This window comes from Mauremys mutica, chromosome 20, assembly GCF_020497125.1.
Source record: "Mauremys mutica isolate MM-2020 ecotype Southern chromosome 20, ASM2049712v1, whole genome shotgun sequence".
In the NCBI taxonomy this organism is placed as follows: Eukaryota; Metazoa; Chordata; order Testudines; family Geoemydidae; genus Mauremys; species Mauremys mutica.
Window position 1 is genome coordinate 4,142,013 of NC_059091.1, and position 25,549 is coordinate 4,167,561.

The following is a 25,549-nucleotide window of genomic DNA, read 5'->3' on the forward strand; positions in this document are numbered from 1 at the left end:
GAAACTTACAAGAAATCTTGATCTCTGAAACCTCCTGCACACAATGCTTCAGCCAGTTTAATTTGTGTTAGTCCTCTCTGCATTATGGATAGCAATGAAAATTGACGAGGACAGGCCACATACTCAGAAGCTGCTTGGTTGGAGATCATAATCTTATCACATTTTACTTTGCTGTTAGAGGAAACAGAATACAGCGAGAGGGGGAATGGTGGGGGGGGGACCACAAGGTGGTGGGGGGGAGACAGAGAGAAAGGCAGAGCAGAGAACAGAAGGGCTGGTTTATGGTGTTTTTGTACCCATATAGCTAAATCAGTACAGAAACTGTGAGTAAAGAAAGGGAGAAAGAGATAGAAGTCTGGTCTAGGTGAAGACGTTGCATGGGTTGAACTTACCCAGCGCAAGAGGCTGTGTGGACACTGATTTCGGTATGAGTGGCTTATTTCAGTTTCGTTTTTGTCAAGGTGTTCACTGGAACAAAACAGGTATGTTTTACATCGACCTTAACTAGCTACATCAAGGTAAAAACTGTCTTGTCTCCACTGGGATTTTACAGCAAGTTAGCAATCTCAATGTAAAAACATGGGGTTTTTTACAGTGAAGACAGAGCCTTGATCTATTAGGAACAGCTTTAACTAAGCCAAATAAGTCGCTCTTACGCTGAATTAGGAACATTCACACAGGCTTCTGCACCAGATTAACTACACCAGCATACACTAAACCAGTGCAATTATCTCACGTTAACAAGCCCTTAGTTAAACTGGTGGCAAAATCCCTTGTTTCAGTTTATCTTAAGCCCCCTTCCTAACTGACTTAAGCTAAACAGCAATAAGCCTGTCTTAAAGTAAAATGAATGTCCAATCCTTTGCATTAGTTTAACTAAACAGGTGTAAAATCATGTTAAAACTTGTGCAACTTTCATGCGTAGACCTGCCCAGAGGAGGTGTAAGAATGAGCAAAGAGGAGGAAGCCAAAAAAAGGAATTCTGATGTTTTAAAAAAAAAAAAAAGTAGAGTTTCTTAAAATACATATTGAACTAGTCAAAGTTTGCATTAAATACTGCACGTGCGCACACACGCCCTTGACCTGTGAGCCTCTGGTCCATCATATTAAGAAAGCCAAAAATATTTTAAAAAGGGAACAGAATTTTAGAAGACGCTAGGTGAAATCCTGACTCTACTGAAGACAATGGCAAAGCTGCCATCAGAGTGGCCAAGATTTCACCCATCACACTTGTAAAATAATATAAAAACAAACTTCAGAGCTGAACGTACCCTCCCAGGCTGAATACAACTCCACAGCCAGATTTCTGTTAAGGGCTGAATTATAAACCTCCCCCTGAAAAGAGGGTCTTATAATGGAAGTGATGACACAACCTTAAATATAGCAGCACAAATGGCATTGCTATTATAAGGGGAACTAAAAGCATCTGCATGCAGACGAGGGGATTTGGATATCATGGAGAGAAGCCAGAGGCGGTGGGGAACGTGACAGTCAGTGGGGGCTAAAGACAGAGAGACGGTCTCTGATCCACCATCCCTCTGCTTTGCCAGCAGGGCCAGCCCCAACCAAGTTTGTCTGCTTCTCCCGCAAACCTCTCCACACTCTCTTGCGCATTGCCTTTACTCCCCGAGCTGACCCATAGGTCTGCTGCCTCTACTCCTCAAGACACTGCTGCTGCGACACCTTGGTGTACCTCTCAACAGTCCCAGGTCTCACAGGACTGTCCCACTGTGAACCCCAAACCCGCTATCCCAGCTGAAGTAGCTCCTGTTGCACGGGACTGGGTGGGCTCGGCTCCCTGTTCCCAGTGCTGCAATCTGCTCGCCGGCGCCCCAGGGTCACAGCACTGCTCAGGTTTGGCCCAGCCCCCCTTCACCGGGGGGCAGCCCGCCTGAATCTGAGTAAGTGACATTGCCACCTTATGCAGAGGATCACAGGGTCACTCATTCACATTTGGCCTGGCCACCCCCACCCCCTCTTTAGCCACTGAAATCTTGTGGGGGTGGGAGGAAGCCTTGAGAACATCAACCAACTCATGGTGGCTAGATTTGGAGGGCCACCAACAACAGACATTTGTTTAATTTATACTGAATTTGAAGCACTACTGTTGCTCCTTCCACACACACACACACACACACACACACACACACACACTGACCAGCAGCAGAATTCCAGAGCCTTGCAGGCCAGCTGCCCAAGGAGGAGAAATCGGTCATGCAGGGTCTAGGTACATCCTCAGTGTAACTTGCTTTATTTACACTACATATGCCAACACCCTCTTCTCCAGTAAAACAGAGCAAGACGTGCAAAGCTGCACCAGTTTAACTAAAGGGATGGGATCACACCCCTTTTAACTAAACCAGTGCAGTGTATTGGCCCTGCATCAGCTTAAACCTAGTGTTCCACCAATCGCCTCGGCACCCCTTGGCATCAGGGCGTGGCATTGCAGGGTCTTTCCCTGGAGATCGCACCTCTGACCCTGCGCTGTCCTGTCTCTGTCCAGGACTCAGCCCTTTGGCTAAGTTACGTCAAGTCTGGACGTCTTACAGGGTCACAAAAGTCCAAATAGAAGTTCACACAACAAGGGTGGTTCTGTCATGCCTGGGCTCCTCTCCAGCATCCCCCCTCCAGCATCTTCTGGACTCTCTCTGGCTCTGGGATAGAGCCCTGACTTCCCAGGCTCCTTCACCATCCCAGCCCCTCTCCCAGACCCCACTACAGGGCCTTCCACAGAAGCCCAGCTTGCTTCCTGGAGCTACTCCTGCAACAGTCTTCTCAGTCCTCTAGTGGGGCCCAGTGTTTCAGGGGGAGCCCCAGCCCGTCTGTTCCGCCCCCTCCGGCGGAGATGCAGTTATTTATAGCACAAGTGGGCGGACTGAACAGAGCTGGCTAACCCCAGGCCTCCTGGCCCTTAAAGGGACAGGCCATCCTGGGTACATCTACACTGGAATAAAGACCCACCGCACAGCTGCAGCTGGCCTGGGTCCGCTGATTCGGGCTCGCAGGGCTAAAAATTGCTGTGTAGACATTCAGTTCTGGGACCCCCAGCTGAGCCTGAATGTCGACACGGCAATATTACAGCCCCACAGCCTGAGCCCAAGACAGCGGACCCAGGCCAGCTGCAGCTGTTTAACTGCTTTGTAGACATCCCCCTTTACACATCTCTTAAGGTGAAGTGAGATGGGTTTAAGTTAATGTAGGCCACACCCAGCGCTGCGCTGGTTTAACCAAATCGAGTGCAACATCACAGCTCTAGCTAAACTGGTACAAATGTGTGTGCACACAAAGCCCTGCATCTCTGCTGGCCTGGCAGCAAAGGAAGGTAAAAAATGTGAGCCAACCAATCCAGAGACGCTGAACCAAAGAGAAGCCAGCCGAGACCCTGGGCCACAGCTTGGTGAGGCAGGAAGGGCCCCATTCAGTTCAGTGAGGGATAGACTCAAGATGCCCAGTAAAGAGCATTTCATTGCCAACACAGGTAACTCTTCCATTCCTCATGTAAGCAAGACAAGGAAGACCCCCCTCAGTTCCACCATTTGCGGCAAGCAGCATCCCATTTTGGTGCATCCACCACTTATTTTCCTTCCGCCCTCAAGGAGCCATGCACCAGGAACCTGAGAGACACACTCCAGCCCACCAAGGAGCCCAGCAGAGATCGGAGAGCTGCACGCTCATATTCTGAACATCTGCACAATCTGCTGTGAGCGGCACCTCCCCTGGGGAGAGCTTGGAAGAGCGTGGCGGTGTCAGGGTGTCACGCAAAACGGAGCTCCTGGATGTTACCACAGCACAAATAAATCATTCATAATAGGGGAGAGCCCCCTGAGTAAATGCAGGTAGATTGACCCAATTTTATCTGATTATCAGAATTTTAAAAAAATATATTGTTGATCTTTATGGTCCTGAACTGGTTTCTCTGCTGCCTCATTCCATTGCAACGATTGCCAGTGCCCCAAGAGTGGGATGGCAGAGCAGGGCTTGTATATTTAATCACGTCCATCTTTGCTCACCGGGCAAGAGTCAAGACTGTCTCCCTGGGACGAAGGACAGAGACATCCTTGAGGGGGCCATTTAGGGAACTGGGGTAAAAATCTGTCTGGGGATTGGTCCTGCTTTGAGCAAGAGGTTGGACTAGATGACCTCCCGAGGTCCCTTCCAACCCTGATATTCTATGATTCTATGATCCTCAAAACCTCAGCCAGCGAGCACACTGCGCATCTGATAATCAGCCAGGTGATCAATCGATAAGGGGAAAATGGGACTGGATATTCCCCTGGAATAACACAGGAACGCTGGGGGCCAAGGGGATAGACTGGGCGACACAGGATTCCAGCCATTCATTCCAAACTTCAGACCTCAATGAGATATTAGTGCAGGGGTGGCCAACCTGAGCCTGAGAAGGAGCCAGAATTTACCAATGTACCTTGCCAAAGAGCCACAGTAATACATCAGCAGCCCCCCCATCAGTTTCCCCCCTGCTCCCAGCCAGTAGCGTCGCTAGTGGGGGAGCACAAGTGGCACCTTGTCAATTTGAGCAGTGAGCCCCCCCCAGCACATTGGAAAGTTGGTGTCCGTAGCTCCAGCCCCGGAGTCGGTGCCTATACAAGGAGCCGCATATTAACTCCTGAAGAGCCTCATGTGGCTCCGGAGCCACAGGTTGGCCACCCCTGCATTAGTGAATAAAACTTACTAAGACCCCAGATGGGAGGCCAGCAGTTTACTGAACTACTGTCCAACGTTACTAAACGGCTCAGCATTTTGTCTCCGTGTTCATGCAGCAAATGGAACGAGCGAATACAACAGCTCCATATGCTACTCACCTCTAGGTTCCGATCCAGCCCCAGGTCTTGGCTGGGGAGCGGAAGCAGCCAGGGAATGGGATACAGCCCTTCTCACCTCCAGGGAACCAAATCCAAGGAGCGGCAGGTTCTCTTTTCAAATGGCCATTTGGTGGCCTGCATGGAAGGAGCTGGAGGATTTCAATGCAGGCGCCCCCGCACACACACAGAAATCTACCATCACAGCTAGCAAGTCTCAGATAAGCCAGTGGCTGAACTGGCCAGGAGACGGACCCCCTAACTCCTACAGGCCCCCTAAATCTGGAGTCCTGGTTTACTGGTGGGTGAAGCCGCTATGCAAATATGCCTAGGCTGTGCCAGTTCAGTAGGCAGAATAAATCAGTCTCCAGAGCTATCAACCTAGCACCTTTCATCAGCATCTAAATTCTCTTCCATTAAAAAAAAGAGAGAACAGTTGAAAGCTGCCAGGACTTTAGATCCAGATGGAATCCACCCTTGCGTTCCAAGGGAGCCAGTGAAAGAGATGGGAAATCTTCAGCAAATACATTTCACAGCTCTTTGAAAATACAGGAGGCACAGACAGAGTGCTGAGACACTGAGAGAACAGCTGTATTTAACAAAGGATTTAGGCAAACAGGCTGCTAACTACCAAATTGCTACCTTTGCTCTGAAGGAAAGTACTGGGGACACTCACAGCTATGACTTAATTAAGGATTGCCAACACGAATTTAAGAGGAGAGGCAGGGAAGTTATGCCATTCACACTTGAGAGAACTTAGGCAGAAAAAGCAGAATGGATTTGGGGGGAATGAATAAAGCAGTGAGAGATCTTAACTTTTCTAAATGGTTAGAGAAAGCAGGCCTGAATGTTCAAAGGGAGACTGAACATGTAGGCTGAATTCCCAGCCGGGAAGGCAACAGGTGCACCAAGCCCACTTCAGCTGGCGTCAGAGACAAGGAGGATTGAACCCAGGCCAGCCACTGGTGGAATTTCTTTACACGGAGAACAGTTAAAGGAGCATGAAGGCTGGGAGGCCTAAAAGTAGCTCGGCCAGCTGTGTTTTGATTTGCAGACACACACGTGTGCTCGTCCGTTTCATTTCTGGCAAATGGGCTGGGGACTGAAACACACCAACGCTGCTGCCCAGAGTGACGGAAGAGAAGAATTCCCGTGTGCATCGGGCGCGTACGGGACCTTCGCAGGCAGGAAAAGGTCACATTCTCACAAACATGGGCGCAACCTGGGGGTGGTTACTAAAGCTTTAACTCTGCAGCCTTTATTCAATTCTCCCCCTTGTTTCCCAGGTGCTGCTCCCCTTCTAGGAACGCCAGAGTCAGTCTGCAGGGAAATGTGTCCCCGTTGGTGGCTGCTCCTTGGATCCCAAGGAAAGATCCTAAAGATCCTGCTCCTCCAAAGAACTCCCCCGTCCCCCAATACCAAACCACTCAGTTAAGCCCTAGGAATCCGATGTCTTAAGAACGATGGAAGCTTCCTTTGGAGGAACGGTTGCAGAGTGGGAGCCGTGTTAGTCTGTATCAGCAAAAAGAACGAGGAGTACTTGTGGCACCTTAGAGACTAACACATTTATTTGGGCATAAGCTTTCGTGGGCTAAAACCCACTTCATCGGATGCATGCAGTGGAAAATACAGTAGGAAGATATATATATACACAGAGAACATGGAAAAATGGGTGTTGCCATACCAACTCTAACAAGACTAATCAATTAAGGTGGGCTATTATCAGGAGGAGAAAAAAACTTTTGTAGTGATAATCAGGATGGCCTTTTTCAAACAATGACAAGAAGGTGTGAGTAACAGTAGGGGAAAAGTTAGCTTGGGGAAATAGTTTTTACTTTGGGTAATAACCCATCCACTCCCAGTCTTTATTCAAGCCTAATTTAATGGTGTCCAGTTTGCAAATTAATTCCAATTCTGCCGTTTCGCGTTGGAGTCTGTTTTTGAATTTTTTTTGTTGGAGAATTGCGACTTTTAGGAGGAACGAGATAACTCGCAGGGCCGTGCACCTTCCGTTGCTCCTGCTTCCCAGCAAGCGCGTGCAAAGAGTTGCAACCAGCCACGCGGAGGAGGAAAGAACCCAGGTCTGTGGCAGAGCCCACAAGGGAAGACTCTGCTCCTGCCCCCACCGCCAAAAGAGTAACACAAAGTGCAGTTGAGCCACCCTGCCTCCCTAGGAGGTCATGACCTTGAACCCCTCCGTGGGACACAGGCAGGGGAAAGATGAAGCAAGGAAGAGACAGCACCAAGCAGTCTGAGAACACTAGGATGAGGGGGAGAGGTTGGGACTGCAAACTGCTACACTAGACCAGATATAGCTTCAAAAGCTGACAGCGACACGAAGAGCGCTGGGGGGGATCCCATCCCCATGCAACTTCCTTGGAAATGGTGGCATTTTTCCCACCCCCACCCCAAGAAGTTAGGGAGCAGGCAGCTAAAAGAAATGCTCTGAGTTCAGGCATTTAACATTTAAGTTAAATGAGAAATTTACATTTACAAAGCTCCTTTCATAGACTGAGGCTATGTCTCCACTCACAACACTACAGCCCCATAGCGCTTCCGTGTAGACCCGTGGTTCTCAACCCACGACCCAATCAACACACAGTTGTGGCTCACGTGACCTCCTTGGGGCCATACAGGTAATATATATGTCATGTGGATGCTGCCCACATAACACGGAGAGCTTCATATGCGGTCCACAATGGTAAATAGATGGAGAACCACTGGTGCAGACACTCATTACAGCAATGGGAGGGGTTCTCCCAAGGGGCAGTAGGTAGGTCAGTGACACCAGAGGTTGGGTCGGCGTAGCTACATCTCTCAGGCACGTGGATTTTTCACACCCCTGAGACACTGAGCTCTGCCAATGTCAGTTTTCAGTACAGACCAGCCCTTAGATCACACACTAAGCTAAGCATAAATACCTACTGAAGTGGGAGCTGGCCACAGAAGGCCTTGAGATCAGACAAGTGGTTTGCATGCTGGTATAACAAAGGGATCACTTCACCACGCACTGAAATGCAGCCACCTCAGGAACCAAACACAGCACCCATTTAACAGCGCACAGCAATGGTACAAGACAGTTTAGGCCAGGAAGTGAACAAGAATCAAGTCTAATTACCTGAGCTGGAATCTGGTCAAGACGCAGAGTTGAATACCCCATATTCAGGGGGCAGGGGGAGTGCCATGCCAGCCACGGGAGTTCTGAAAGCCACAAATGGCCTTGGCCAAGCTTTTCAGAAGTGAGTAACAATGATTATGCCCTTAATTTCTGGGAGCCCAACTTGAAACACCTCAAAGGGAGCTGATTATCGGAAAGTCCTGAGCACCCACTCCCTGAAAGTCAGGCCCCTTTGCAGTGCCTGTCTCAAGCCAGACAGCTAAAAATATTAGTCACTTTTGAAAATCTTAACGGGGGTTTTAGTTTCATAGTCCCTTCAGCAGCTCCCCACCAATTCGGAGGGAAAAGTACATCTAACAATCATGCCTCTGCGGGTTCTCCCAGGCACTGGCCAAGCCCTATTTTGCTTGCAAGCCACGAGGGGATGCCAGCCCGAGGTGTTCTCGATCCCAGCACAAGGTGTTCTGGCTGCAGCTAGGAGCCTAGGCGAACCACAGGTGCGCGTATGGTAAGACAGGCGTCTCCTGACACAGAACTAGAGGAGAGGAGGCCTCATGACAGGAGCTCCCCCAGGGCACAGAAGGTGTAATCAACCTACAGGTCAGAGACAGAGCACAAAGTGCAGGCCCAGACACCACTCCGATAGAAGAGAAGCTGCTAAGGGCTTTATGTACAAGTTTATGTTTTATGCTCAGCTCAGGAGCCGCTAGGTTAGCTGCCTGCATTAAGGTACAATACAGGAGAAATAAAGGAAAGGGGAGGAGGCATAAATCAAATCTAGCCCATATTGTGAAGAGACTGCAATCCTATGACAATAGTCCAGCCATGATAGGACTAGTACCTGGCCCACCATTCCAGCAGCCAGCATGACTCACCGTAACTTGAGCATGGGCACTCTTTGGACAGCCCAGGGCAACTGGCCTTCTGCAAGAAGATTCTGCAAGGTTGGAGATCACGGAGATCACATAAAACCATAGAGATTGGCTCAGCGGCGTGGGCCTCAGATCCCAAGGCTCAGTTTTGGTCACCCTATCTCAAAATAGGCATGGAAGCAGTTCAGAGAGAGGCATGAAAAACAATCAGATGCCTGGGAAGACTTCCACAGAAGATGGGGACTGTTCAAGAGATGACAGGACAGAAGAGGGTGTGATAGAAGTTCATAAAATAACTCATGATACAGGGGCTCCTATCTACCCTCTCCTAACACGAGATCACAGGGACACGTCCAATGAAACTGATCAAATGAAAATGTTTATACACCACCTGCAAAATTCACTGCCAAAAGAGATCTTCATAGCAGGATTCAGAGGACGGGATAGGATAGCGAAAATAGCGAGTTACATTAAACATGATATTAAACAAATACTGTAAGGGATAAAACCTGACACAGGGCATAAGGCAATGGCTAACTGACAGTGGTTTGGATGAAACATCCCTTTTAAGAACCTTATTCTATAATTAAGGGGCTTCTTGCAACTCTCCCTGAAGCATCCATAGATGGTCAGACAGAGGACAGTGAACTATATAATACAGACCACTGGCCTGGCCTGCTCTCCAGCCTTATGGCAAACAAACCAAGTCCCAGGAAGTTTACTGTGTTTGTATTTTTCAGAGGAGCTCTTAAAAGCAAAGGCCCTGTTCTGTAAGGATATTAAAGTTCCCATCATGCTTTTCAAAAGAGCAGGGTGTTTGCTCTCATTTCCAGGCCCAGAATTCCTCTCCCCATATCGCCAGCTGCTGCCCTCCAGTCCAGAGGTGGCTGCTAGCTGCCTTTCGAAAGTGCTGCGTGCAGGTAGTTTGTGAGTAACAATAAATAACAGTAATTTCTCTCTCTTACGGAGCGCTTTTCATCAACAGATCTCATAACACTTCACAATCTTTAATCTCTCTCTCTCTGAGATGAATGAGGCCACAAACACCCTCACCCCCACGTTATCACAAACTTTGGGCCTTTCAGATGCCCTCAGATCCCATCTGGACACATCCCTTTACCTCTGACTCCCAGAGACACTGGTCCCAGAATACCACTGGCATAGGCAGGTGGCCAGTTACAAGCTCCCCGACATGCTGACACCACATGAAGCTTTTCAAGCCTCCTGCTGGTTCCTGGCTCCTGCAGAAGTTGCAGGTGGCCAGAGAAGCAAGAGCCCCAACCCTCAGGCACTGGCCTGGGACGTTCAGAACAAAGGGGGACCCTCAGGAAGCTGGGAGATGAGGAACCCCCCTCCCCAATTTCACCCTTCGCTCCCCCACAAGAATCTCCAACAGCAGAGACCCCGGGGGCCTCTCGGAGCACCCAAGTGCAAAGCAGCAGGGCCGAAGGGAGGGCAACGGGGCGCCGCTAGAGGACAGGAAAACGACTCCGCCTTTGAGCACGCACCTGTGCTCCCACCTGCCCCTTGGCCCGGGGCTGGGCCTCCCGCAGGCCCCACGCTGAGCGGGGGGCGGGAAGGGGGGGCGCCTTTGCCATCCACCCCGAGCCCGGGAAGGGGGCTGGTGACACCCCCCCACCCTCCTCTGGGTACAAACTTCTCAACTCCAAAGGGGGGGGGGTAACGCCCCTCGCCTCCCTTCCAAGCACCGAACGTAGGGGGCTGCTAAACCCCTCCCCCCCCGCTCCCCCACCCCTGGGGGAGGGTCTAGCCCCTTCCCCCCCCCGAGGGGACGGGTAATAGCCCCCCCCAGAGCCCCCCCTCCGGGGCGGAAGGGGGAGTTTTACTTACCCCGGGGGGGTCTGCCCCCCTCCCTCTCTGGTCTCCGCTGCCGCCCCCGGGGGCGGGGGGGCTCTGCCGAGCGGGGCCTGGCCCGGCCCCTCCTCTGGAGCGGGGAGGGGGGTTCGGGGGTTCCGGGGCTGGGATCGGGGGGGCCGGGGCGGCCGCGGGGGGGTCGGTGCCGCGGGGGGGGCCCGGGCCGGGCCGGGGGGGGCCGGGGGCGGGCGGAGAAAAGAAAAGAAGGAAAAAAACCGAAAAGGAGGAAAAGAAAAAAAAAGAAAGAAAAAAAAAAGGAAAGAAGCTGCTGGCCCCTCCCCCAGCCGGCGTGCGCGCTGCGTCACCGCTACGTGCGGCCTCGCGTCAACGCGCCGCGCCGCGCCGCGCCCCGGGCCGCCTACCCCGGGCCGCGTTGCCAGGGGCAACAGCGAGACGCGCCCCGCAGCGGCCCCTGTCGGCCCGGAGGGGCGGAGCCTTGCGGCCCCGCGCCACCTTAAAGGGGGAGCGAGCGCCCCAGCCTGCCTCGCGTCCGCAGTGCCCATGCGCGGGGAGGCTCCGCCCCCGGCCCCCCTGCTCTCCCAACCCCTCCCTCCAGCCCCCACTGTTCCACCCCCCGCTCCCCCATCCCCCTGCTCCAGTCCCCCACTGTTCCACCTCTCCCACCCCCTTGCTCCCCCATCCTGCTCCAGGTCCCCCATTGTTCCACCACCCCCTGCTCTCTTAGCCCCCCTGCTTCAGCCCCCCCCCCACTTTTCCACCTCCAGGGCCCCCCACCCACTGATCCAGCCCCTCACTGTTCTATCCATCCAGCTCCCCCCACCCCCACTACTCTTGCCCCCATTTCTCCAGCCCCCCAGCCTCCCCACTGTTCCACACCACCTCCTGCCCCAGACCCCATTTCCCTTTTTTTTTTTTCCCCAACAAAAAAAACAAGAGCATTTTTAACCAAAATGCGAAATTTTAATTTTGGTCAACAGGTTATTTGTCAGAAGTGTGTTTTGATTGGAAAAAATGAAGCCAGCTCTATACGGGCCTTTCCCTGCCCCAGGCCAGCTGGGTAAAACTGGTTGATTTTTTTTTTCCCACCATCAAAATGTATTTGTTGGCATCCACCTCAAATCTTCTGGCCTGCTGGTCCCAGCGGCAGCTGTCTGAGGGCTAGGCCTGGTTTACCACACAGCTACAGCGCTCAGAGGGGTGAAAGCGATACACCCTTGAGTGCCGTAGCAATGCTAATCTAACCCCCAGTGTAGACAGCCAGGTCGATGCTGCCTACAACAGAAAAACCCGCTGCATCATTGTAGGTAGCATCTACGCACCCCCACCACCACCTCTCGGGCATTACAGCAATATAGCTCCAGTGCCAGAGATGTGTAGCTATGGCCCTACGCTAGGAGTGCTTTGCTAGTGCATCTGTCCCAGCATACTGTCCTGGCAAAGCGCTCCTTGTGTGGACGTGGCTTCTACCCTTATCAGTCTAGCCACCTGTGTCTACACTAGGGGCTTTTGGCAACATAGCTTTGTCGGCCAGAGATCACAACCCCATCCCACCGCTGACCGAGGGAGCCGTGCCAGCAACAGTCTGTAAAGCAGACCCAGCCTGAGATTTGGGAATACCTCTCCTCCAGCTCTGTCTCTGCTACAGCCACTCGCTCTCCTATGCTGGGACCAGCTGTCTGCCAATAACTCTTTGCCACACACAGACTGCAAGCTCTGTGGGGCAGGGACAGGCTGTGTGCATTTGTCCAGCGCCCGGGACAACGGGGCCCTGACCTGACTGACACCTGTAGTCACTATCCCAGTACAAATGTAATAGTCACACACTGACTCCTGTGTTCAGTCCCAAATCAGCCATGTTTTCAGCCTTTTTTTTTTTTAATTGATCTTGGCTTCTAAGTCACAAAACCCAGCCAGATCCAGCAGGACCCCAAACACATCTCTCCCCCAGGTCTACCTTAACACCTCCAAAATCCGTGTCCTACGGGAACGTTCTTGCGGGATCAGAGGGGCGTTTATCTGCACTGGGATCAGCCAATATTTGCGTCAGAGCAGTGAAACGAGACTTCCCAGTAATCCAGGAGTGGGGCTGTGAAATCAGCTCACAGAAGTGCAGCCTCCACATTGGCTTTGACCCTCCCGGCACTGACTTTGTGGGGCTCCTTTTCCAGACGGGAACCCAGCTCCATTGCTGTGGTGGTAACTGACCTTGTGCTGTTTGAGAAAATCAGCCTGCTGGATCCCTATTCTCTTTGCCTGCGGGGATCAGAAAGAGATGGCCACCGGGCAAGCCCTCCTGCTTTTAATACTCATCGGAGTAGCCGAGCCAGGGGCAGGTAGATGCCCTGCCTGCGAGATGGCAGCCCTGGACCCAGAGGTGCAGAAGACGTTCCTCACTGAGCTAGCAAAGCAAAGTATTCTTTCCAAGCTGCATTTGAAGGAGCGACCCAATGTGACCCAGCCAGTCTTCAGTGCTGGCCTCCTGACAGCTCTGGGGAGGCTACGTGTCGGGCGCACGAACCCGAACGTCACGTTGGAGATGCCAAACCAGAGCCCCAAGACTGATGAGCAAGAGTATGAGATTCTCAGCTTTGCTGAGCCAGGTCTGTAAGGTCTCACGGGGTGTCTCAAGGGGTGCTGCAGGGGCATATCGTGGGAAATCATCCCCCAAGAGGGGCCTCTGCATGGGGGTATTTTACCCCATTGCAACCCCAAAAGGATGCAGGAACATAAATCACTCCCCCGAGCACTTACATCCAACCTTACACCGCAAGGAAATAAACACATAAGAGTAGTCCACTGTCAAACTGGAGGAGAGTGTTTAGCGGGGTTCTGCAGGGGTCAGTCCTGGGTCTGGCACTATTCAATATTTTCATCAGTGACTTGGGTAATGGAGTGGAGGGAATGCTGCTACAGCTTGCGGATGACATCAAGGCGGGAGGAGTAGCAAGCTTTGGCCTTCAGGTTTAGAATTCAAGTCCTTGACGAATCAGAGCATTGATCTGAAATCAACAAGATGCAAGCCGATAAAGACAGAGGGCAAAGTACGTCACTGAGGAAGGAAAAATCCAACGCACAACTACATGTTGGTCACGGGGAGGGGAACTGGCGAGGTGGTCGTACTGCTGAAAAGGGTCGGGGGGGGGGAGAGTGGATCACAAATTGCCGATGAGTCAACAATGGGACGCAGTCGCGAAAAAGGCTCATGTCATTTGGAGCTGTATTAACAGGTGTGTTGGGCGTAAGACACGCGGCGGGGGCTCAGCTGGTGTGTTGCGACCAGTTCTGGGCACCGCACTTTAGGAGAGATGGAGACAAACCGGAGAGTCCAGAGGAGAGCAGCAAAACATGATCAAAGGTTTAGAAATCCCGACCTGTGAGGAAAGGTTAAAATAATTGGGCAGTTTAGAAGACTGATGGGGGGACCTGATAACCATCTTCCAGTGTGTTAAGGGCTGTTACAAAGAGGCTGGAGATAAATTGTTCTCTATATCCACTGAAGGTGGAACAAGAAGCACTGGGCTTCATCAGCACCAAGGGAGATTTAGGTTTGATATGAGGAAAATCTTTCCAACTATGAACATAAGAACATAAGAGTAATTAAGCTCTGGGATAGGCTCAGGGAGGTGGTGGGATCCCCCTCGCTGGAGGTTTTTAAGATCAGGTGGACAAACAGCTGTCAGGACTTGTCTAGGTTTACTTGGTCCTGCCTCAACACAGGGGGCTGGGCTGGATAAACTCTCGAGGTTCCTTCCAGCCCACTGCTACGATTCCATAAGGCCACATTCTCTGTGGGTATAGCGGGGTGAAACACCATTTAAGTCAGCAGGGCAGGTCCCGTTCACAGCAGCAGATTTCGGCCGTGGAGCAGAATTAGCCCCCGGAGAAGGCAGCGGTAGATGTCTGGCTGGCTGGCCTCCAGTGAAGGCAGTGGTAGATGTCTGGCTGGCCCCTGGTGAAGACAGCGGTCAATGGCTGGCTGGCCCCCGGTGAAGGGAGTGGTAGATGGCTGGCTGGCTGGCCCCCGGTGAGGGGAGCGGTAGATGGCTGGCTGGCTGGCTGGCCCCTGGTGAAGGCAGCGGTCGATGGCTGGCTGGCTGGCCCCCGGTGAAGGCAGCGGTCGATGGCTGGCTGGCTGGCTGGCCCCCGGTGAAGGCAGCGGTCGATGGCTGGCTGGCTGGCCCCCGGTGAAGGCAGCGGTCGATGGCTGGCTGGCTGGCCCCTGGTGAAGGCAGCGGTCGATGGCTGGCTGACTAGCCCCTGGTGAAGGCAGCGGAAGATGGCTGGCTGACTAGCCCCTGGTGAATGCAGCGGAAGATGGATGGCTGGCTGGCTGGCTGGCCCCTGGTGAAGGCAGCAGTAGATGGCTGGCTGGCTGGCCCCTGGTGAAGGCAGCGGTCGATGGCTGGCTGGCTGGCTGGCCCCCGGTGAAGGCAGCGGTCGATGGCTGGCTGGCCCCTGGTGAAGGGAGCGGTAGATGGCTGGCTGACTAGCCCCTGGTGAAGGCAGCGGAAGATGGCTGGCTGGCCCCCGGTGAAGGCAACGGTGGATGGATGGATGGATGGATGGCCCCTGGTGAAGGCAGCGGTAGATGGCTGGCTGGCCCCTGGTGAAGGCAGCGGTCGATGGCTGGCTGGCTGGCCCCCGGTGAAGGCAGCGGTCGATGGCTGGCTGGCTGGCCCCTGGTGAAGGCAGCGGAAGATGGCTGGCTGACTAGCCCCTGGTGAAGGCAGCGGTAGATGGCTGGCTGGCCCCCGGTGAAGGCAACGGTAGATGGATGGCTGGCTGGCTGGCTCCTGGTGAAGGCAGCAGTAGATGGCTGGCTGGCTGGCCCCTGGTGAAGGGAGCGGTCGATGGCTGGCTGGCCCCCGGTGAAGGCAGCGGTAGATGGATGGATGGCCCCCGGTGAAGGCAGCAGTAGATGGCTGGCTGGCTGGCTGGCCCCTGGTGAAGGCAGCAGTAGATGGCTGGCTGGCTGGCTGGCCCCTGGTGAAGACAGCGGAAGATGGATGGATGGCTGGCTGGCCCCTGGTGAAGGCAGCGGTCAATGGCTGGCTGGCCCCTGGTGAAGGCAGCAGTAGATGGCTGGCTGGCTGGCCCCTGGTGAAGGGAGCGGTCGATGGCTGGCTGGCCCCCGGTTAAGGCAGCGGTAGATGGATGGCTGGCTGGCTGGCCCCCGGTGAAGGCAGCGGTAGATGGTATGACGGTGCTGCCCGTGGGAGCCAGCTGAGGTCACTCAATCAGGGTGAACTGCAAACCAAACGGGGCAGACAAACCCCCAAATGCTGGTGGTTATTTCAATACTTAGATTTACCAAACCAGCACAAAGCAGCTTCTATAGTACCTGTGATAGACCCAGGCCAGTTGGGTACAGCAGAATAGCAGAAGGCAGATATACTGGCCACTGGATTAACAGTTTTCTGTTCTCTGACTGACCAGAGCAGGAGCTGCTCCAGGCTAATGAGAACACCTGACTCTAATTAAGCTGTAAAGAGTCAGGTGAGGCCATTCAGTTAATGTGACCACCTGACTCTAATTAAGGCCCTGCTGATACTATAAAAAGGGCTCACTCCAGTCAGGCAGGGGAGTCAGGGAGCCAGGGGAGAGGAAGTGCGGCTGAAGGGCTGGTTACTGAAGACACCCTCAAACCATCGTTAAAGGAGCCCTAAGGTAAGGGTGAAGAAGGGAGAAGCAGGAGAGCTGTGGGGAAGTGGCCCAGGGAAATGTAGCAACTCTGGCAGTGAAAGGTTGGCTGCCAACAGCTGCTGCCATTAGGGCCCCTGGGCCGGAACCCGGAGTAGAGGGCGGGCCCGGGTTCCCCCCAACCCACCACTACAGGAACAGCTCCTGGGAGGGGAAGTCAGGTCCCTGTCAGGACAGGAGGCTGAACAGAGACGGTGGGAGTTCTCTCACCAACCTCCTTGCAGCCTATGATGAAAAGGGCTCAGTAGACTGTGACCCTGGCCCTAGAGAGAGAAGGGCTACGTGGAGGGTCACAGTGAGCCACTGAGGCTAAGCATAAACCGCCTAGAAGCGCAGGACCCACAGGAGCAAGGTCAGAGCTCTGCCACATACCTCACTGGTCACTTAGAAGTCCAAACCCCGCAGTTCCCTTAAAGTGCCCAGCCTCAGGCCTCCCTCCAGACACACCTGTCAGATATGATGATGATTTCTGAGAATCTTACTTCATCATATAAAAGAAAAGGTTCTTTCAATCCCAAAGGATCAGCCACATACCCGGGTCCAATTATAACTTAGATCTTCCCCAAAATACACACTATAGCCAATTCTTATTAACTAAGCTAAAATTTATTAAAAAAGAAAAGAGAGAGAGTGTTGGTTAAAAGATCAATAGACAGACAGACTTGAATTCAATTCTTGAGGTTCAGATACATAGCAGAGATGAGCTTGTAGTTGCCAAAAGTCCTTTTAGAAATAGTCCATAGGTTATAGTCCAATGTCCATATTCAGAGTGGCTCCAGTCAATGACTGGGGATCTCAATCCTTATGGCTTAAGGTTTCCCGCTCTTGAAACCCAAAGCAGATCTGAGATGAAGCAGGATCATGTCCCAGGCTTCTTATACATTTCCAGCAGCCTTTTGGCCTGAGAAAACAATAGGCTTAACTCCTTCCCCCAAACATCCTGGCAATTAGCACAGAGTAATTTATCCATTAAACAGTTCAGATACAGGTTAGCACAACCTTCAAAGAGACACATAGACAATAATACTATTTCACTCAAGTATCATTATAAATGTTAATATTCCTTTTTTGATCTTTGAATTAAAACTATAGCAATAGACAAGACTTGTTTGCTGACATCACAAGACCTGAGCAAACATCTCCCCTTCTACCTCTAACAATGCAGACTTGCATTTCAAAGCTTTAGTCATTTACATATCTGCCTAACCAGTCCTTAAGGTTCACCCATGGGTCAGGTCAGTCTATGAGTTAATTAACTCTTTCTGGCCCTTTCACCTTTCAAGGAGATATTATATCACACTCATAACGTCACAGATGGCTGGCTGGCCGGCCCCCGGTGAAGGCAGCAGTCGATGGCTGGCTGTCTGACTAGCCCCCGGTGAAGGCAGCGGTAGATGGCTGGCTAACCCCCGGTGAAGGCAGCGGTAGATGGCTGGCTAACCCCCGGTGAAGGCAGCGGTCGATGGCTGGCTGGCTGGCCCCCGGTGAAGGCAGCGGTAGATGGCAGCGGTGAATGAGGCCTTTTGCTTAGTTGAATTTTTGTTCCACTGTGCTTTATGGTACAGTACACCTCTACCCCGATATAATGCCACCCTATATAACACTAATTCGGATATAACACGGTAAAGCAGTGCTCCAGGGGGACAGGGCTGCGTGCTCCATCGGATCAAAGCAAGTTCGATATAACGAGGTTTCACCTATAACACGGTAAGATTTTTTGGCTCCCGAGGACAGCGTTATATCGGGGTAGAGGTGTACTTGAAAAACCCTCTGACTCGTTAGCTCAAAGCTAGACGGGAGAGGAGCTAATGTAACTCTGTGGAGAGAGTACAGGGGGCGCTAGATGGTTGGGGATGCTGCTGTCGAACAGCTGCCATGTTCCGCCCCAGATGCAGCTCCGTGTTCAGAGGGCATTGCTGAGTGCATACAGATTGTAAAGTGCTATGGGATCCTTCACTCCCCCAGTGTAAAACAGGATTAATTTCTCCTTCCATGGAAATTCAGCCGCCTCTGGGGTGGAACACAGCCCCAACCCTCCCTCAGCAGCACTAACCCACCCGGTTCTTAGGTGGAGGAGGTGAAGATCAACATATCCAGCTGAAATACCAGGTGCTTGGGATAAAAAGCGACTTCTCAATGCAGAATTTAGCCAGCGCCCCAGGGCTGACACCCCAGCCTCACATTCTATCCTGTCATTTTATATAAAAAGCACCATCAGCTCTTTAGCACCGATGGCGATGAAGATGGTGTTTCCGGTGAAAGCCAGCACCGCGCCCCCTAGCACTCTGCCAAGGGCTCGCTTGGGCCAGACTGAGAAGACCACCAAAGCACTGGGCTTTCTTTGTCAGGCTCCCACCCACAGACTCACTAGCACCCGCCTGCTTAGCTCACCAGCGGGCAGCCAGGGCGGCCCGGGCCGGCAGGCGCAGGAGTCTCCTGGTAATGGTTTTGGCTGGGCATGGAGCTGTCTGAAGTGCAGCCAGCAAGACGGTTGCCGGGCCCGGCCCTTGTGTGTATTTTTCCATGGATGTCACTGTGCCTGTGGAAGGAGCTGCTGGCCAGGGAGCCTCCGTGGTACTGGGTCTGTACACCCACGGAGGCAGGTCTGGACGCCCCGTGCCATGTCCCAGGCAGGCCCATTGGCCAAAGGAATGACACACTGTGTTCTTCAAACATCCCAGAACAGTGCTCCCCCGGAATACATCGTAGCCCGATGCAGGCCCGGACAGAGAATCTCCTAGCGCAGAGATGTGGCTGCAAATGAACATGCATCATGGCCCAGCCCATCAATCCATCCTCTAGATCAGGGGTGGGCAAACTGTTTGGCCTGAGGGCCACAGCGGGGTTCCAGAACTGTATGGAGGGCCAGGTAGGGAAAGCTTTGCCTCCCCAAACAGCCTGGCCCCTGCCCCCTATCCACCCCTTCCCACTTCCCACCCCCTGACTGCTCCCCTCAGAACCCCCGCCCCATCCAACCGCCCCCTGACTGCCCCCCAGGATCCCTGCCCCTTATCCAACCTCCCCGCCCCCTTACCATGCCGCTCAGAACAGCAGGACTGGCAGAGGCCAGCAGCAGAGGCTGCGGGGAAGGGGAACAGCAGGGGAGGGGCCGGGGACGAGCCTCCCCGGCAGGGAGCTTAAGGGTCAGGCAGGATGGTCCCACAGGCCGCATGTGGCCCGCGGGCCATAGTTTGCTCACCTCTGCTCTCGATCCAGACGCAAAGAAAGGGATTTTTCTTTTCGGATTTAGATCTGTAATGCCGGGAGAACGGTGATCTTACATTTATAGGCGGCGTCTCCTAAGGGATCTGGGAACAGCAGCTATAGGCAAGGATCTCACCATCCCCTGCTGAAATGCAGCTGCCTCTGGGGTGAGATAAAACAGCACAGTAACACTGCACAGTGATTCAGGCAGCAGGAAGTGGAAAATGGGCCAGATCCTCAGCTGGTGCGGGTCAGTGTCGCTTCATTCAAGTCAATGAGGATTGTCACCAGTTGAAGATCTGGCCCCATATCTTTCTCCAGCTTTACCAGCAAAGGGAATGTAGGAAAGGACACCAGAATTACCAGCCTAGCCGATATTCCGCTGCTCGCCATTGGAGTAAGTCTGGAGGCGAAGGAAAACGTAGGGCCACCCCAGGCGTGGCATATCCCGGTCGGTGGAGTCCCACGCCGTGGCCCCAGAGCTGGGCTTAGCATTTCATGCAGTGGTCTCCTGTTCCCTCCAGTCTAGTTCCCCCCATCCCCAATAGAAAGGGCACTCCTGCCCCCCCTCCAATGCCAGCCTAGCCCAGCTGCAGTGGAGCCCTCACTGCTTCCTTTCCTAATACCCCCCTTGCTGCTTTGTCTGCAGGGCCCACCGCTCCCAACAGGACGCGTCTGCACTTCCGCTTCACCCAGGACGCCGGCAGAAGCGTGCACGTCCTCCGTGCCGACATGTACGTGTTCCTGGCAGCCCCCAGCGGCCCCGCGCGCAGGGTCACGGCGAAGCTGCTGTTGTCCGAGCCGGGCGATGCAAACCCGACGCTGGTGGGCAGCAGACAGCTGGAGGTGAAGCGGGGAGGCTGGGCCGCGGTGGAGGTGAGGACAGCTGTCCAGAGCTTCTTCAGCAAAGCCGGCCAGAGACTAACGGCGGAGCTGGAGCTTGAAGGAAGCCCGGAGCCTGCCCTGCTTCTCAGCAGCAGCGACTCTCACCGGCCGTTCATGGTGGCCAAGGCCCGGGCCAGACCCCGACACCGGCTTCGCCGCCGGGCCGTCGAGTGCAGTAGCAACTCCAGGATGTGCTGCAGGAAGCAGTTCTTCGTCGACTTCAAGGAGATCGGCTGGGAGGACTGGATCATCCAGCCCGAGGGCTACCGCATGAACTACTGCACGGGGCCCTGCCCCACCCACGTGGCCGGCATGCCCGGCCTGGCCGCCTCCTTCCACACAGCCATCCTGAATCTCATCAAGGCCAACGACGCGCACGCCGCCTTCAGCTCCTGCTGCGTCCCCACGCGCCGCCGGCCCCTCTCTCTGCTCTACTACGACCAGGACAGCAACGTCGTCAAGACCGACATCCCCAACATGATCGTGGAGGCCTGCGGCTGCACCTAACCCGCTGCCTGGCGCGCACGCAGCTGCCTTGGCACTGAGCAATTCCTCCCTCCAACCGGGACTGGGCAGAGATTCCCCCGCCGAGGCCCCGTTCCCACTGGTCCTGCTGTTGGAATTCACGTCCTTCGTGTACGTGACTGATCGTGCCGCTGAACCGTGCCGTGTCAAGCACCTTCTCTCCGGAGGACGGGTACTGGAATCTCACCCCCCAGCCAACGGCCTCCCTCTGCCCTTTCCCGAGCCGTCCTGCAGACGCCAACCAAGGGCCCTTTGCAGCAGTGGGTTCTGCCATGTGAAGACCCACCCTGCAGGGAAATTGGCCCGAGCCCCCCAGACCTCAGAGACCGCCGGGGGAGATGCTGGGCAGGGTCAGAGAGGAGGTCAGTGCTGCTAGACAAATTCAGGCGGGAGGAAAGAAGGCGTAAATTCCTGATGGGGAGAGTAACTAGCCATGGGCACAGTTTACCAAGGGCCGGGCGGCTTCGCCATCACGGGCCATTTTGAAATTGGGACTGGATGATTTTCCAAAAGCTCTGCTCTCGGAACAACGGTGGGGATGCTACCCAGGGGCTCAGACGAGACAGTCACAAGGGGCCTTGGGATCTCTGGGTCTGCGGCTGAGCGGGGCGGGGCACAGGGGGCCACTTCATGTCGCTTGGGACTAGGGTGACCAGACAGCAAGTGTGAAAAATCTGGATGGGGGTGGGGGGTAATAGGTCCCTATAGAAGAAAAAGCCTTGAATATCGGGACTGTCCCTATAAAATCGGGGCATCTGGTCACCCTACTTGGCACCGAATGGGAGCTGCAGCCTGGGAGGCCAGCTGGCACGCGTCGAGTCCTGTGGAACCAGGAGAGCGGTTTGGGGTGAGGCGAGCTGGTCCCGACGGGAGGGATGCAGCCCCGGCTTCTCTGTCCGTAAGGCGCCCACAGCCCTTTAAAGTGCCTGTTCCTCCCTCCCTGAGCAGCCTCTGTCCTGTGCACTCAATAAAATGCTGCATCTGTGTGCGCGTCACCTCAGTCAGCTCGCAAGTCCCTCCCCATCGCCACACGCGGATCCCAGTCCTGCCCCAGCCCCAGCCGGTGCCTGGAGCCACCACGCAGCTGCCACGGCTAGTGCTGCGCAGCGCCCAGCGGGCACCGGGAGCTGAACCAACCAGGGCTGCCCCCACCCGCCAGCCATTCCCCATCAGGGGCCAGGCAGGCTCGGCCTCGCACGCCAGGGCCCGCCCTGATTCCAGGGGCTACTCGAGAGGCTGCTGCCAGCTCCCCAAGCCTCAGGGGGCCCGGGACTTGCTTGCCCCTGCCGCAGGCTCTTGCTGCCGGCTCCTGGGGGTCGCCTCCCGAGGGGCAGCGCTCGGGAGCGTGGGGCTGCGGATCCTGGCTCTCTGCAGCCGGCCCGCTGGGGGCGGAGAGGGGGCGTAGCAGGGATGGTGGGAGCTGTTACCAATCGCTGCTTGCTCAACTCGCATCCACGCACCCAAACAGCACGCGGAGGGGTGCCAAGCCAGCTGGGGGGCAAAAGTCCTCCCCCAGCTGGGCAAACATGATCTTTTCTGTTTCTTTGGCGAGATGGGATCTGATCCAACAGCCAAGGCCCCTGAGGACATCATGCAGCTGGCTCAGGGACGCTTGGCTCTGGGTCTGACACGTGCACACGGTCCCCAAGTGGGGACATCCGGACTGGTCCCCTGCAGAGCGTCCGGCTTGGGGGCCTCTCAGCACGGCTTGGCTCTGGGCTCCTGGCTGCGCCCCAGCGCCGCTCCTGGGCTAGGGGCTGGAGAATGAGCTGCCCCAGGCCTGTCCTGCTCGGAGGGCAGGGGGCAGGACAACCGGCAGGTCGGGTGTCTAAACCGGGCCGGGCCTCCTGCTGGGAAACCTGGGGTGACCCTGCCTCGACTCCCAAAGCCAAGGCTGAGCTCCGTGCGGAGAACCTCGCTGCCACCTGGATCGTGGGCCCCAGCAGATGCAGCCAGGGAAGCGGGGTCTGAGGGCAGCACCGCGGGGCCGACTCTGGAGTACGGGGCTGGGTTCCGCTCTCCCCTGCAGTTTCCAATGCGACAGGGCTAGGATAGAAGCCACCTTCCACTCCACCTAGTCCAGATCCTGCTCTTACAGCAGCCTCAGGGCTGCTCTAATTTCTGCTCTGCCCCCGCCCACTCTGGAACCAAGAATACCCATAATTCAGTGCATTGCAGCCATGGCCCTGATCCACCCCATACACCAGGAGCAAGGTTGGTGCAGGGATCTTATGCCAGCTCCACACTGATTCTTAGGGGTCATTTCCCCTCTGTTAAGGCCCCTTTACGGAGCTGGAGCAGGACAAAGGTTCCTGGATACAACAGAGAATCCAAACTCCTCGCTGTATTGGAGTCACTCCAGATTTGCACCAGTGTAAACGAGATGTTATCAGCGTAGCAGTTCATCCTGGCGAAAGGGGCTGGACTGGCAGCCCCTGGTAATATCCCTGTTTCTCCAGAGAGCCCTGCAAGGCCGGGATGGAGAACATGGACATTTCTTTGCTATTATTGCAGGGGGGTGGGGGTGGAAATGCATGACTCAGTTTCCCCACTCCCTTTGCATTGTCAGCCCCAGGGAAGGCAGGGGTTCATTGCTCCTCATGGCCAGGATGGGAATGGATGGGCTGCTCGACCAGGTGGCTGTCTGGGCTGGTCTGACTGAAGGAGAACTGGCCCCACGTGCATGGTGGGCCGGACAATCATTGTTAAGGACCGGCCGTCAGGGTAGGGCTGCCAACTTTCTAACTGTGCAAACCTGAAACCCTTGCCCCACCCCTGCCCCGAGCCCCCTCTCCTCTGAGGCCCCACCCCCCCTCACTCCAGCCCCCCTCCCTCTGTCACTTGCTCTCCACCACCCTCACTCACTTTCACTGTGCTGGGGCAGGGGGTTGGGATGTGGGAGGGGGTGAGAGCTCCAGGGTGGGGCCAGAAATGAGGGGTTCAGGGCACATGGGGGGCAGGTTGGGGCGTGGGGTCTGGGAGGGAGTTAGGGTGCAGGAGGGGTCCGACCTGGGGCTGGGGGGCAGGTGGGGGCGCGGGGTCTGGGAGGGAGTTAGGGTGCAGGAGGGGTCCGACCTGGGGCTGGGGGGCAGGTGGGGGCGCGGGGTCTGGGAGGGAGTTAGGGTGGGGGAGGGGTCTGACCTGGGGCTGGGGGTCAGGTGGGGGCGCGGGGTCTGGGAGGGAGTTAGGGGGGGGGAGGGGTCTGACCGGGGGCTGGGGGGCAGGTGGGGGTGCGGGGTCTGGGAGGGAGTTAGGGTGGGGGAGGGGTCCGACCTGGGGCATGGGGGGCAGGTGGGGGCGCGGGGTCTGGGAGGGAGTTAGGGTGGGGGAGGGGTCTGACCTGGGGCGGGGGGGCCGGTGGGGGCTCGGCGTCTGGGAGGGAGTTAGGGTGCAGGAGGGGTCTGACCTGGGGCTGGGGGGCAGGTGGGGGCGCGGGGTCTGGGAGGGAGTTAGGGTGCAGGAGGGGTCTGACCTGGAGCATGGGGGGCAGGTGGGGGCGCGGGGTCTGGGAGGGAGTTAGGGTGCAGGAGGGGTCCGACCTGGGGCTGGGGGGCAGGTGGGGGTGTGGGGTCTGGGAGTTATTAGGGTGCAGGAGGGGTCCGACCTGGGGCATGGGGGGCAGGTGGGGGCGTGGGGTCTGGGAGTTATTAGGGTGCAGGAGGGGTCTGACCTGGGGCTGGGGGGCAGATGGGGGTGTGGGGTCTGGGAGGGAGTTAGGGTGCAGGAGGGGTCTGACCTGGGGCATGGGGGGCAGGTGGGGGCGTGGGGTCTGGGAGGGAGTTAGGGTGCAGGAGGGGTCTGACCTGGGGCATGGGGGGCAGGTGGGGGCGTGGGGTCTGGGAGTTATTAGGGTGCAGGAGGGGTCCGACCTGGGGCATGGGGGGGAGGTTGGGGCGCGGGGTCTGGGAGTTATTAGGGAGCAGGAGGGGTCCGACCTGGGGCTGGGGGGCAGGTGGGGGCGCGGGGTCTGGGAGTTATTAGGGAGCAGGAGGGGGTTCAGACCTGCGACAGGGGGTTCGGGATGTGGGCTCCAGCACCGAGAGGGAGATGACTGCTGGAGGTTTGGCTCAGGGGGGCCGGTGATGCTCCCAGAGCAGACTCTCGGTCCAGCTCTGCTCTGACCAGAGAGCCCCTGAAGGCTGGATTCCAGCTGACCATCTGCAAGTCTCTCCCCCGGGTCTGGGCCCATCTGGGCTCCCTGGAGAGCCAGGAACGCCGGGTGCGAGAGCCCGAGGGCCCCGACTCGGCAGTGGAGCTGCGAGGCTCAGCACTGTAACCCTCAGTGTCCAGACATGTCCCCCCTGGACTGGGAGAGGGGAGCCCCGTGACCCGTTCAGCCCCAGGCCTCTCCGCTGGGGCGCTCCTTTGGGCCGCGTGCAGCTGGGCGAGCCCACGGAAGCCCAGTTCCCAGCTGCGGCCGGGGGCAGCTTCCAGACCCCAGCCAGCGGGCTGGGGTCTCCGCCCGGGGTCTCAAGAGGTGACACATGTCACAGGCCCAGCTGGCTCGGGGAAAAGCCGCCTCGGGGGGACGTGCCGCTGTGGGCAGAGCACTTTCGAAGTGGGGTGTTTCCTTCCCACTTTCCTGGGTTCAC

At 55.6% G+C, this 25,549-nt stretch overlaps 2 protein-coding genes across 2 annotated transcripts in view; one reads left to right on the forward strand and one right to left on the reverse strand.

The window, feature by feature from the left end:
* R3HDM2 (R3H domain containing 2) overlaps positions 1-10,151 on the reverse strand; it is a 115,133-nt gene extending 104,982 nt beyond the window's left edge. Inside the window, exon 1 of the mRNA XM_044994698.1 lies at positions 9,928-10,151. The gene's annotated coding sequence lies outside the window, so the exon portion shown is untranslated. The remainder of the gene's footprint in view (positions 1-9,927) is intronic.
* A 2,457-nt stretch (positions 10,152-12,608) lies between these two features.
* Positions 12,609-21,941, forward strand: INHBC (inhibin subunit beta C). The gene is made up of 2 exons (XM_044994364.1): positions 12,609-13,243; positions 20,197-21,941. Exons 1-2 carry the CDS (start codon positions 12,916-12,918, stop codon positions 20,937-20,939), a joined length of 1,071 nt encoding a protein of 356 aa, XP_044850299.1. The 5' UTR covers positions 12,609-12,915; the 3' UTR covers positions 20,940-21,941.
* Positions 21,942-25,549: the final 3,608 nt, after the last annotated feature.

Coding starts and splice junctions, on each gene's coding strand:
- INHBC (XM_044994364.1), top strand. CDS start 12,916: ATGGCCACCGGGCAAGCCCTCCTGCTTTTAATACTCATCGGAGTAGCC. Junction 13,244..20,196: donor TCTCAGCTTTGCTGAGCCAG/GTCTGTAAGGTC, acceptor CTTTGTCTGCAG/GGCCCACCGCTCCCAACAGG.